The following is a 13,604-nucleotide window of genomic DNA, read 5'->3' on the forward strand; positions in this document are numbered from 1 at the left end:
TAGTGTAATTTCCAGCAGGACCAGCGACGACTGAACTAACGCAAAAGTATCGGTGACAGTAGATCTTGTTTACTGAAGTGTCAATCCGCCCGTATTGTACGTGTGTTCCCTAGGTGCGAGAAAACAGAGGAACAGTGTGTGTCGAGTGCGCGAGAGCCACAGCTGTACATATCGTTCTCTCGATGGTACGTTTCGGTAACGGTGTATAAAAAGAGGGAATATATTTTAAGTAAATGAACGAGAAGGAAGAAAACTGAAAATTGTGAACAGACGGCAGTGCGTTTACAGTGAAATTTTAAGACCATGGAAGCATGTCCAGGAATGCAAGAACTTTGATGATTTATAAGAATGTGTCACACCGAGCGTCTTGTTATCAGCCACGGAGGTAATAAAAAGAGCGTATTCTTTGAATAGACCTGCATGTTTTCATTACATTCTTTGACGATGATATGTAACAACCAGTAAGTGTCATGCCTGGACGAGAAATTCTTGATGACTTTAAGCCCGGTTTACTCTGTTGACGTTCACACTCACAGATCGCTGCTGATTGGTGGTGTGGTCCATGACCCGCCAATCGGCGTCGGAAGACGGTTTTCTTGCGAATGTCAGCCGTCAGGTCCGAGGCAATCGGTATCTCGGGAACGTATGTCGTTTTTCGCAATCCTTTGTGTATCCAACGAATGATCGATGTGTTACGATTACCGTTCACTCGAGATTAATCAGAATATTATACTACATTATTCCTTGTTTTTGTGTTAAGATAAATTCGATATTGTTTAATTGAAAAATTACCGGCAATGACGAGAAGATCTGAGATATTTTTAAATTCGACTAATACAAATTCATAGAGAAAAATAAAAAAGAAAAACAGATTTTAAAGTAACAAAGAGATGTGTATCCCTCCTTTTTTGTTTTAAGGTTAGAAGTATTAGCTAGAATTCAGATTTTCTTATAAATATGCCAGATAATTTGTACTTATCTAATAAAATATTTACATGTAAATTAAAACGTAAAAAAGAAAGTAAAATATCCTTGCATCATGAACATAATAATAATTGAGAATGCTTAAATGAGTCAAATAAATTTATGAACTGTAGTAGTGTAACAATGATATTACTTCCACAATGCAAGAAATAGTTGATTTAAAATATTTATGTGTCATACATCTTTTTGTTCCAGATAAGATACTTTGTTAACGCACAAAAGTTTTATAATACGTACAAATGCAAATACATCTGTAATCTTTTGCAATAAGTGTATTAATATACTCAAATGGCACGAGGATGTTTACAAAACATTGAAAACCTTGGATTATTGTCTCAGTGGAGATACTGAGTTACTGCCTGCCAACAATAGCACACCTACACTGTTTTCAACTATATAGTGAATGTCATGATAAAATATAATGGCTGTCAGAAAGGTTTTGCTGGACATTCAGTGTTAAATACATGACATCTGAATTAAACACATCATTCTATAAATTCAAAATACTCTAAATACTAAAGAACAAAATCAACAAAAATCTATAAAATTGACTGAATATATAAATTTAAAGAAAAAGAAAATAATAAAATAATTTTAATGACTCTATTTTATTATACAAAAAGAAAGGTATATTAATCTATGATTACATTACTCTGTGGTATTCTGTCCTATTGATCAAATAAATCTAAATAAAAGCTTCAAAGAAAGTTTAAAGTACTTTAACTATTTCTGAATGCTATGTGCTGCAATGAAAAAAGAATAATATTCATAAATTTTTATTTTCTTGAACCAATTCATGATTAAGATCTGATATGATATATTTGTATATAAATAAAGTCTTTTAGTTTATGGATATTGAGTAATTTTGAGTGCACTTAACAAACTTAAATTACTGTAAACAATACCTGTAAATAAATCACAAAAATCAGCGAGACTGTAATAGAGATTATTTTTAAACAAAATGTATAAAAGTTATTTTAAACGTTTACATCAGTGGTTGTACATAATTGGAAAACAGAAAGAAGAAGAAACAATACATTTGAAATTTTGCCTGGATGATAGAGGACAAATTTGTTAACCCTATATAAAACAAGGTGAAGCAGCATTTGGAGATAAGCTAATAAAATTAACATGAATATATGCAAACATTACTCTGCAATTAAATATATATTATTTAATTTGATAGGGTTAAAACATGGACAGTTGTGGCTCAGGTGTTGTGCAAGTATTTGTGGGTGAATGGAGCCCAGAATATGAAGCACTTTCGATTAAAGCTACAAAACAAACTTCATCAGCTGAGATAGTGGAGTGTATTATAGACAGACTTGGGTTAGTTGATGCATCTGTTTCTAATGGTTATGAGTTGGCAGAAGTAGTAGGAAATTCTGTTGGACAAGAATGTAAAGAAAGAAGACTTGGGCCATCTGAGTGCCCTGTAGCACTTATGCTATTATGGCCAAAAAATGCAGCACAACAGGAATATTACAGGTAAATAAAGTATTTGTTTAGAATGCATAAAGTGCACGTAGGAGAAGATAAAACATAAAAATGTTAATGTCAGACACTGAAGTATTGAAATAATATTTTTCATTTTTAGGTTTTACTTGCGCAAAAAGCAACCAGATTATTTGTGGTCAGATAGTAGATTTCCCATGGATCCACAACTCCTCAAGGACTATTTTAATAGATTCCTGTATCAACCACGGGATAAGGAGTATCCAGACCTATGCCAACTTCCAGATCTTAATGAACAAACTTTATTGGACAACCTTCGGGCTAGGTTTTTAGCTGGAAACATATATACATATGTTGGCAGTATATTAATTGCATTAAATCCGTTTAAATTTTATCCTATTTACAATCCAAAATATGTAAAACTCTATCAGAATAGAAGGTTGGGGCCAGATATACCTCCACATATATTTGCCATAGCCGATGCAGCTTACCATTGTATGCTTAAAGAAAAAAGAAATCAGTGCATTGTTATTAGTGGTGAGAGTGGTTCGGGTAAAACAGAGTCAACAAATTTTCTACTTCATCATTTGACTGCACTTAGTCAAAAAGGTTCTCATGGTAGTGGTGTTGAACAGACAATACTCAGTGCTGGTCCAGTACTAGAAGCATTTGGAAATGCAAAAACTGCACATAATAACAATAGTAGTCGTTTTGGTAAATTTATCCAAGTGAATTATAAAGAAAATGGAATGGTGCATGGGTAAGTTTTTCACATATGAAAGAATTATTATATATTTTTCTAAAAATTGAAGCTTCTAACAAAATTATCTTTAGAGCGGTTGTACAAAAGTATCTTTTGGAAAAATCGAGAATAGTTTCTCAAGGAAGAAATGAAAGAAATTACCATGTATTTTATTATCTTTTGGCTGGAGCAAGTGAACAAGAAAAACATCTTTTGCATTTAGAAAGTTGTGACAGTTACAATTATTTAAATAAAAGTGGCTGTTATGGACTCGAAAATGTTGATGAACGACACGAATTTTCAAGACTGAAACAATCTATGGAAATGGTTGGATTTACGCCGGAAAAGCAAAGACGATTGTTTGCAGTTTTGTCCGCTGTTCTTCTACTCGGTGATTAATAACTTGTTTTAATCACTTTTTGTGACATAAACTTACTGAATGTCATTATTTTAGGTAATGTGGAGTTTCAGCCTAGAAAATCTTATCACCATCATGACGAGGCTGTGGGAGTTAAAAATCCTGAAGTGGTTGCATTGATATCTGAACTCCTTAGAGTAAAACAGGAAACTCTTTTGGCTGCACTTACTGCCAAACGTGCAAGAGCATCTGGGGAAACATTAGTTATTAACTATAGGCTTCCAGAAGCAATTGCTGCAAGAGATGCAATGGCTAAATGCCTTTATGGAGCTCTATTTGATTGGATTGTACTTCAGGTAAGATATTATCTTGTATCAGTTAAATTTAAAATCTGTATTTTGAAGTTACAACATGATATTATTTTCTTGTTAGGTGAATCATGCTTTACTGTCAAAGAAAGATACACTCAGAGATCATCAAGGCAATAGTATAGGTGTACTAGATATTTTTGGTTTTGAAGATTTTAAAATGTGCAATAGCTTTGAACAGTTATGTATAAATTATGCAAACGAACAACTGCAACATTATTTCAATCAGCATGTATTTCAATACGAACAACGAGAATACAGAAAACAGGGGATTAGGTGGACAGATATAGGATACAGTGATAATTCAGGTTGTTTAAATTTAATAGAAGGGAAACCGAATGGCCTTCTCTGTCTCTTAGATGATCAGTGCAAGTTAGTATTTCATATTAGTTTTACTTTAGAAAAGAGGAAAAACCAGTAAGGTATTACGTTTCGTTAAATTAAAAAAAATCTTTATGACAGCTTTCCAGGTGCAACGAATGAGACACTGCTACAAAAATTTAATTCAGTACATAAAGACAATCGATTTTATGAGGCACCACAACGACGCGAAGCAGCCTTTGTTGTACGTCACTATGCAGGGGCTGTTAAATACCAAGCTGCTAATATGAGAGAGAAAAATTTGGATTTAATGCGACCCGATGGTGTGGTTGGTGTGTTGAAAAATTCTTCCCTTGCTTTTGTTCGAGAATTAGTGGGTGCGGATCCAGTTGCTGTATTTAGGTGGGCGATACTTCGAGCATTTTTTCGTGCTCATTTTGCTTTCCAAGAAGCAGGTCGAGCTCATAGACATGGCCGAGGTATAATATTCTCATATTTTAACTCCGTGGGAAATATTTTTTCTATTTGCGCTTAAATTCTTCATAATAATAATATGGAAATATTTTCTTAAATTTCAGCCGACGGTACAAAAACATCTATACAAAACAGGTATAGGACACCGAACGAGAATTTGATAAGGTATACATAATTTTTCTATGCAATTTTATATAACTTGTACTTTTGTAAAGGGTGACTCAAAAATATTTGAGTGCTTGTATAATCATGATATAGAGCAATATTTATTAGTTATATAATAATGATCGTGATAAACAAATGGCAATGTTATTGCGCTTGTTTTTGAATATGTTTTATCTGCATATTATCTCACCCTACAAAGTATAAATCTACGTTGTGCGTTAATAACATTTGCATCAAGCTGAAGAGGTTCCTATGTGTTTATAATTGAAGCAAACGTTAATTATATTTACATTGGCCACATGTCTTTTGTCCCTGTAGCCATCTTGTGACGTTGTCGACCGTCAATCTAACTATTAACCGAATCGCGTAAGTGGTCTTTTGATCCACTGTATGTGTCATTTTGGCAAACATTACATTTTTTTATGCTAAGATATCCTATGGATTTACAGTGTTTATTCTTATCTTTATCTTTAAAGCAAAAGTATATTCGGAAAACGTACTTCATTTAAGTCAAATCCCACTGAATTTATAACAGCATAACGAATTATAAGTTACACATTATAAACAGCTTGTAAATCCATATAACTTTTCCAATCTTATGTGTGAGAAATATTGTTTAGAATTTTCTGTATGCACTTTTTGTATTAAGTGTGATTAGAGTGCAATCTTCATAACTTTCGCAATACAATTACATCTTGTCGTTTAAAATACATTACTTGCTATTATTCTTAAGCATGATTAACAATGCAACAATAACTTTTTATTTATATAATTCATATCAATCATTAAAGTTCTCATTATTTCATTGGAATCATTCATAAAACAGATTCTCAGTGAAATCATTCTCCTCCCAAAATCATTAGCAGGCAAAGTTGAAAACCTTAATTGAATAATGTTATTGGACAATATAATTACTATTTAGTTACATAAAACTACTGAAAAAACTAAGCATGAGAGACTTTTTCAGTTCGCACAAACATAATCGTCCACCAAGCTATCAGAAGCAGCGCAGTGTCTGTATACCATCAACTATACCCACTACCACATTATCTTCTATACAACTCGAAAACAACGACAATGTAAACAACAACCGATTGTCGTGGCCACAATTTCGAAACATTAATCAAACGCAACACCCGTCAAATGTAACCACGATGAAGGGTTACTTAATAAGAGGCAGGGAAGACCAGCCTCATAGTAATAATAAACTCAGACGAGATACTCATAGTCCGCTAGAGAGGGTGCTTCCAAAAGACGAAGCAAACGTCATGGAACGCGCTAATCAAATAGTCATGTATGTAAACAGCACCTATTTAATATTCCATAACATTGTAATTTAAGCTACAAAACTCACTGCTCTACAATAAAGGTAGTGTGTGCTCTATAGTATTTCTGGGTGAAGGATTTCCTTGCATAGGTAATAGCATTTCAATAGGACATTATTGGTCTTCCCATGCAGTCATACACAGCTTTCTACAAATATTTTATGAAGATTTCACGTGTTTCTTAGAGGTCATCAAAATCATTTTATTTGATGTACCATAATATTCACGATCATTATCCCCAGTCGTTTTCTAGTCATCACGTTTTACTGATTTATTTACTCGTAATTTTAGCTACTATTAATGCATGTTGATTTCACAACAGTAGTTTTCTCACTTTTCAAATTAAGGGTATATAAGTTAGCCCATTTAATTGAGACAAGAATCACAATTAAAAAATAAGTGGAAATTGATAATGCCAATTAAAGCTTAAATATATTCATTTTAGATCAGTGTACCAATAGATTGAGGATGGGTTAATTTATATTGTTGCTTAATACAGCATACACAGTCAATTAAAATAACTCCTATAGCATTAAGCTCCTGATCTTATAAACACATTCTTTCATGCTAGCAATTAATTACAGTTAATTGCACGATAATATTTTCTTGTGAATTTAATAAATTACAAACTCTGCACAGAATATACATTTATCTTCTAATGAATATCTTAACTTATCAAATTAGCAGTAGTTTGTAAAGAATGCAAATTGCTTATCATTAACATTAAGGTAAATAGTTGACATTAATCATGCATTTATTTAGTGCAACAATCAAACTATATTTCTCGTGTATTACTAAGAATTCTTAAATCTGCAGATAACTACTTCTGTATTCAGTTAATCTTAATATCACATGCTTCTTTATATTTGTTATCACAATATAATTATGTAAATTCTAACAACATTCTGCTAAATGTTTGCTACTTATATTTCATAGTACGTTTGTCATAATTAATTGTTACTATTTGCAATGCATATATGTCATTATAGGTATCATAAATTCTCCTTTTCCTGTTTTTCTATATATCAGAAAAATATTTAATACTAATTTAAAAATGCATTTGAACGCTTAAAATAAACATGATGAATTACTATAAATTAAAGATATGTCACTTCCATTAAAATTTAAAACTATAATTTATAATTATATTTTTTGTTTTAATAAAACATTAAAAAATAGGAAAAGGAAGCCTTGAAATATATTTCAATACTAATATGTTGATATTTAATACTTTTACAGGAAAAATAAGTCATTTCGACCCAGGGAACGTGGAAAGAAGGGTTTGAAAAATCTACAAACTGTAAAAACACTGGTTGGAAGAACACAAAGTTATGGCACAGGACCTGGAAAAGCTAGAAAACAGCCCATGACAGTATCAGCACAATTTCAACAAAGTCTGCATAGTCTTATGGATACTTTAAATCAAGCAAATCCATTCTTCATTAGATGCATTAAAAGCAATGCAAACAAGGTACCAAACGAGTTCGACGAGGAAACCGTGCAACGACAGTTAAGATATACAGGAATGTTAGAAACAGTTAGAATAAGACAAGCTGGATTTAACGTTAGATTAACATACGAAGAATTTATTCAATTATATAGAATGTTATTACCTAAGGGTTTGTTAAGTTCTCAATCCGACGTTAGAGATTTTCTATTGACGCTAAATTTAAACAGAGATAATTATCAGCTTGGAACAACTAAAGTGTTTCTTCGAGAGTCGGAAAAAATTAAATTAGAAATTGAATTACATCAACAAATTATTACAAGTATTACAACTATACAAAAGTGGTTCCGCGCGTGTTTGGAAAGAAGGAAATTCCTTAGATTAAAAAATGCAGTCATGCAGATACAGTCATTTTGGAGGATGGTTATTGCCCAAAGATTTGCTCATTCATTACGTGCTAGGAATGAAGCCTGCATTCATATTCAGTCTGCCTGGAGAGCATACAAACAGCACAGTTGGTTTAGAAAACTTAAATCATGTGTGATTACTTTCCAAGCTTATGTTCGTGGTAATAAAGCAAGGAAAGCTTTTGCAGAATTGAAGAAACGAAAAAAATTGTCTGCTGATAAAATCGCAGAATATAAAGAAATTCAAAATCCTGGGGAGATTGTGTATGACAACAGCAAGGTATATTCTAGGCTCAGGGACAGTGAAGAGTAAGTAACACCTGTATAATAGATCAAAATTTCCATATGCATATTTGTATGTATGTATTATTATTAATGTTTCTATTTAATACACAGGTCACTGACAGATCATGGATTGTCGGACTTCAATACAGTTCGAAAAACGGAGTCCCAAAATCGTATTACGTCGGCAAGGTAAATAGATATTTGTATTTTACATTAAAATCATTGCATAATAATGATAATATGTGCTAATTGTAGAACGGACAACGTACTTCGAGATAGTACAATTGACACGAGTATGTCATATTCCAAGCGTAAAGTAACACCAAATACAAGAATATTGCACGAATCTAGTACAATCTCAAGAAATACGGACTCTTTTCCCTCGGATGAATTTAATGAGCGTAAAAGCAGCTTGGAAAGTTTGACTAGTTTAAGGAGCTATGAATCTCAAGTTAGCGTCAACAGCTCAGAGTCACAAGACAATTCTTACGGCAAACCTGTACCGAGCACTAGAACGAAACGCGGTGATCAATCTCCTATAGTTACAGCAAATACAAACTTAGTAAATACTTCAAGCCGATTGTCATCTGTTAGTAAACGAGCAGACAGTTCGTCGACGGGATATAGCGATGGAGAGACTGATACAGAAATTCCAAGTACTGTACAAAGTGCCCCACCCGTCTTTAATACAACTCCATCATTTTCAAGTCCACGAGAAATTATGTACCACCAATCTAACATAAGTCTAACGCATAGTCCAAATTCAGATGTCTGGCGTCGTAGAGCAGATTTTTCGTCCATTAATTATAGCGATTATTTAATGTCTGGTCCTCAAAAATCAACATTGACACGATCTCCAAATGTTTCCCAATATAAAAGTGTAGCGGATAACTTGTTCGAGCAAGTGCAACAAGATAAACCAAATGAAGCCTCAAATTATAATGTGAAATTGGATAGTGATCGTTTTGTTCACATGGAGAGCTCGTCAGGTAGAGAGCAACGTCGATTAAGTGACAATAGCGTACCGAGCGAACGAATAGAAAGCGTACCAGCTTCGCCCATTAGACGTGATCATGGTTACGGTCACAGTAAAGAAATGAAAGATTTCAGTTATTTAAGGAGGCAAAACTCGGAAGGAGATACATCTATAAAATTAGATGCTGTAAACGATGAAAATGCTTTGAAAAGTCCCTTGCTGAAAGGAACATCGCCTAAAGAGAAGAATTCGAGACCAAAGGAAAAATGTGAACCTGACGTGCCTGTCAGAAGTGCCAGAAGAAATCGACCCACTCGAGAAGTTCAATGTCGATCTATGGGTGAGAGTGTGTCAGAAGCCAACAGTGGAGAAACGAAAAGTCTATTTCTGGGTACAATCAAAGAAAGTGACTTACATAAATCAACAAATGTGCGAACTCGAAAAGATGGTCCGCATGAAACACCTTCGAGATCGGTAACAGATTGGCCTGTAAACAAAAATGAAGCTGCTTCGAAAACACAACAACCTGGTAAACGTATGAGATCCAATGCTATAACGACTCTAGAGCTAAGGCGAAGAAATTCGGATCCAGCTACTAAAATATCAGGACTTAGCGAAGACAAACCTGGAGCCGATACAAGTCCCAATGACTTGAAACCTGTCCATAGAATGAATCTTTTAGAGTGGAAAGGAAATCTTTTCACATTAGCCGGTCATTGTTTTAGAAAAGTAGCAAGGTTTGCCAAAGACGATGTGTGTGTTTGTTGCCATGAGAAAATGGATGCGTTTGTTACACAGGGGTACAAATGCATTGATTGTAAACAGTTGTACCACGTGAAATGTATTCAGAATGGTGGAGTACTTAAAATGCCCTGCATACTGGCCAACACCCCAGGCAGGCGAAAAAACAGAAAACCGCCACGAACGCCGTACGATGCCGCAAAACAGACAGTGGCATCGAAATTTAGTTTAACCGGTACTTCTGCATTTTCCGACAGTACTGATAAAATTATATCCGATGCGAAAGAATTAGATCTCATGCAGGAATTCATTACAAAGAAGATATACATAATGGAAGGGCAAGAAGAAGGACGAAAGCCCAGCGAGGTTGATCGTGTATTCAAGCAGGCATTGCGTAAATTTAAGGATGACCTTATGATCACTTACAGTGTCGCTATTCAACAGGGTGTTGAAGGTAACATCAAATATACCGATCTAATAGCAAACTTTTTGCACGTAATGGAAACAGTCTGCAAACAAGAAAATACCAGTGAAGATTTTCCTGTGACCATGGGGGTAAACGCATTTAGAGGATTTATGAATGAATTTATGACGCTAGTCAAAACTGAAGCACCGGAGAAACAGAGTAAAGGCAAACGTAAGAAGGAAAAGAAGCGGAAACACGAAGAACCAACACGACATGGTAATCATATGTTCCAGTTAACTATTATAAATATACCTACAGCCTGTGAAGTATGTACGTCTTTCTTTATGTGGCCTATTGAACGAGGACTTGTCTGCCAGAGTAAGTATTTTCTGTTTCTTAATCTTTTAATTTCTTTCTATTAGTTTCACTCATGTATATTTATATTTTTCCTTTCAGATTGTAAGTTAACATGCCACAAGAAATGTTACATAAAAGCATCGGCAGAGTGTGGAAAGGAAGCCTCGTTGCACGAATTGAACTCACGGAAGGTATTCGGTGTACCGTTGTACAAATTAGACTGTGGCGACGGTAAGGTACCGATTGTGGTAGACCGGCTAATTACAACCATAGAAATGCATGGTCTATACACGGAAGGGATATATCGAAAAAGCGGTGTCAGTTCCAAAGTGAAGGAATTAAAGTTAAAAATGGACGAAGGTGATTTGGAGAAAGTGGACTTTGAGAATTACCAAGTACATGTACTTGCAGCAGTATTAAAGAGTTTCTTTCGGGATATGCCCGAACCTCTTCTCACTTTTGAGTATTACGATGATTTTCTGCACGCTGCGAATTTGACGGATCCGCGGGATCGAATCAGCACACTTTTCGCCATTTTGAAGAAATTGCCGAAGCCAAATTTCGATCTGATGGAACGCCTAATCGTTCATTTAGCCAGAGTAGCGCTTCACGAGGTCGACAATCGAATGTCCCCATCAGCCTTAGCAATAGTCTTTGCACCGTGCATTCTAAGAACTAATAGAACGCTACCTGCGCAAGATTCCTTGCAAGATGTTGGCAGGCAAACCTGTTGCGTCGAGACGATCGTGGAAGAGAAATTGAGGGTCGTTCGAGCAACTTTGGCCGACATAAATACCCTCGAATCTGCTTGTCACACGGCAACTCATCGTTTATCCAGTTTACGATCTTCGAAGATCTTCAGTCCAGAAGAGCTAAACGCGGCAACCCCAAGTGTAACCGTTAGAGGCGGTATTACAGATCGAGACAGAGATCGAGGCGACGAAGAAGAGGCGCTTCTTGTCGACCATATACAAGAAATCCAGAAGGAAAAGGCCCTACTAGCTTCAACTCTCCCTAGCCTAACGAGAGCTTCTTCAGACGACGACCTACTTCTATCTGCCACGGACCTGGACGATGGGTCTCTTGATGACCTTCTTCCATCGTCTGCCGGTAAATTATATTTTTCTTTGTTAATATCAATTGTTAACAAATCATTTACTCGTAAATTCAGCTGTACGTACTCGTGGATATGGTAATAATTTCTTTCCTGTTTTGTATTTCTCAATAGACGGACTCGTAAGAAAGAAACCTATTCAGAGGCAAAGTTCCGCAGACAATGCATTTCCTACGATCATCAGTGTCGACGAAGACATGGTAATGGTATGACCGTCCACGGTGAACGTTACCACAAGGAATGATCGTTGAGTGTAGTAACATGACACGCGCTGTGAGGCGTTGACTGACGGCAGCGAATCGACGAGTCTTACTTCTGGTCTCATCGGCAAGCCGCTAGTAATTTAAATAAGTAGTAAACACGATATTAGGTAGGTCTAGTAATTTGTTCCACGCGAAGTTAAGCTGATAATTCGATCAAACATATACATATATATATACATATATATATACATATACTTATATATATATATATATGTATATATATATGTATATATATATATGTATATGTAAAAAATATATACATATATATATTTTTTTTCCACTCTGTCGCAAAACTTTCAGAGGTTTCTAAAGGATGATTAACAAAATACGCGAACATATAGCTTCACGTAAAATGTATTAAATATTCATTTTCTAAACTGTTTTTCTCCTGGAATGCATTCCTCTTATCGAAGACTGTCAATCAGGCTAGATGTTTAGAAAGTTCCATCGAAGCAGCACATTTACATTTTGTAGGTATTCTATGGTAGAATATCTCTTCGTCTTGACATGTCATGTTTGATTTCTCTGATGCGATCGTGGTTATATTGTAAAGAAGAAAGAAAAAGGAAACTAAGCAGAGGTTATTAATTATTGTTATAAATGTTTAGTCGCATTTAAATTCTCATTCTATTCAGGTTTTATCGGTTCGTTTGAAAACGATCCATCCTTGTTCAGCATACTTTTTACAGATTTTATAGACTGTTGCGTGAATCAACACGGTAGTAACTTTTCCTTTTTTACTTAACAAGGGTTCGATTTATTATATTTTCTTTGACAACTACAGAGTTAGAAACGAAAACATTCGTTTCCTTTTATTAGCGGGATAATGACAAGAATGGTGGAACAATGTCAGTGATTGAAGATTTGAGAAGGGTTATCAAAGCACCTCGTCAGATTTCGTTTTTATCAGGCATATTTCGTTGTCTTTTTTTACATAGCATATTTGTGTGCGCGCGCGCGCGATGCAATAGATAGTTATCGGATCGCTGGTTCAAGCTAGAGATTCGAATCACGCGGAAAGAGAGAAAGAGGAAACCAAATTATAGCTTGTATATACATACATTATCGGGTTAACCGAGAAGTTCGTGTCGATTTCTATACCATCGTTTGGATCAATATTTTGTTTGCATCTTGGAACGCTGTAAGAAACATAACCTCCTTCCACAACTTTCGTTTATTTTTGGTAACACATATCTATGTAAATCTCTTTTGAGCTTTTATTAAAATATTCTTTGATATTACTTTGTAGGTTATTGGTACCATTGAATTCTTTTACTCGCCAAAAAGGAAATATCCTAGAAGACAAACCTAACCTGTATTGTTACTTTAGTGATTTTATTTTTTAAATATATATCATATGTATGTTTACAAGTATATATGTCATGAAACGCAAGAACAAAACATTCAAGTAAGTGT

At 34.7% G+C, this 13,604-nt stretch overlaps 1 protein-coding gene across 1 annotated transcript; it reads left to right on the plus strand.

Annotated features, from left to right (window-relative positions):
* The first annotated feature begins 2,179 nt into the window (after nucleotides 1–2,179).
* Nucleotides 2,180–12,315, plus strand: LOC108551499 (unconventional myosin-IXb). The gene is made up of 13 exons (XM_017905696.1): nucleotides 2,180–2,472; nucleotides 2,582–3,199; nucleotides 3,274–3,572; nucleotides 3,636–3,895; nucleotides 3,972–4,279; nucleotides 4,370–4,707; nucleotides 4,807–4,867; nucleotides 5,835–6,161; nucleotides 7,432–8,355; nucleotides 8,443–8,520; nucleotides 8,587–10,832; nucleotides 10,911–11,921; nucleotides 12,040–12,315. Exons 1-13 carry the CDS (start codon nucleotides 2,180–2,182, stop codon nucleotides 12,135–12,137), a joined length of 6,861 nt encoding a protein of 2,286 aa, XP_017761185.1. The 3' UTR covers nucleotides 12,138–12,315.
* The last annotated feature ends 1,289 nt before the right edge of the window (nucleotides 12,316–13,604 follow it).

The sequence above is a fragment of the Eufriesea mexicana genome, unplaced genomic scaffold (genome assembly GCF_001483705.2).
Source record: "Eufriesea mexicana isolate 0111107269 unplaced genomic scaffold, ASM148370v2 scaffold4331, whole genome shotgun sequence".
Classification (NCBI taxonomy): domain Eukaryota; kingdom Metazoa; phylum Arthropoda; class Insecta; order Hymenoptera; family Apidae; genus Eufriesea; species Eufriesea mexicana.

What these genes read in the sequence shown, in the direction of transcription:
- LOC108551499 (XM_017905696.1), top strand. Translation starts at nt 2,180, where the DNA reads ATGGACAGTTGTGGCTCAGGTGTTGTGCAAGTATTTGTGGGTGAATGG. An exon ending in ACGAGGACTTGTCTGCCAGA is followed by an intron (nt 10,833 to 10,910) that starts GTAAGTATTTTC and finishes TTTTCCTTTCAG; the next exon opens with ATTGTAAGTTAACATGCCAC. An exon ending in CCTTCTTCCATCGTCTGCCG is followed by an intron (nt 11,922 to 12,039) that starts GTAAATTATATT and finishes ATTTCTCAATAG; the next exon opens with ACGGACTCGTAAGAAAGAAA.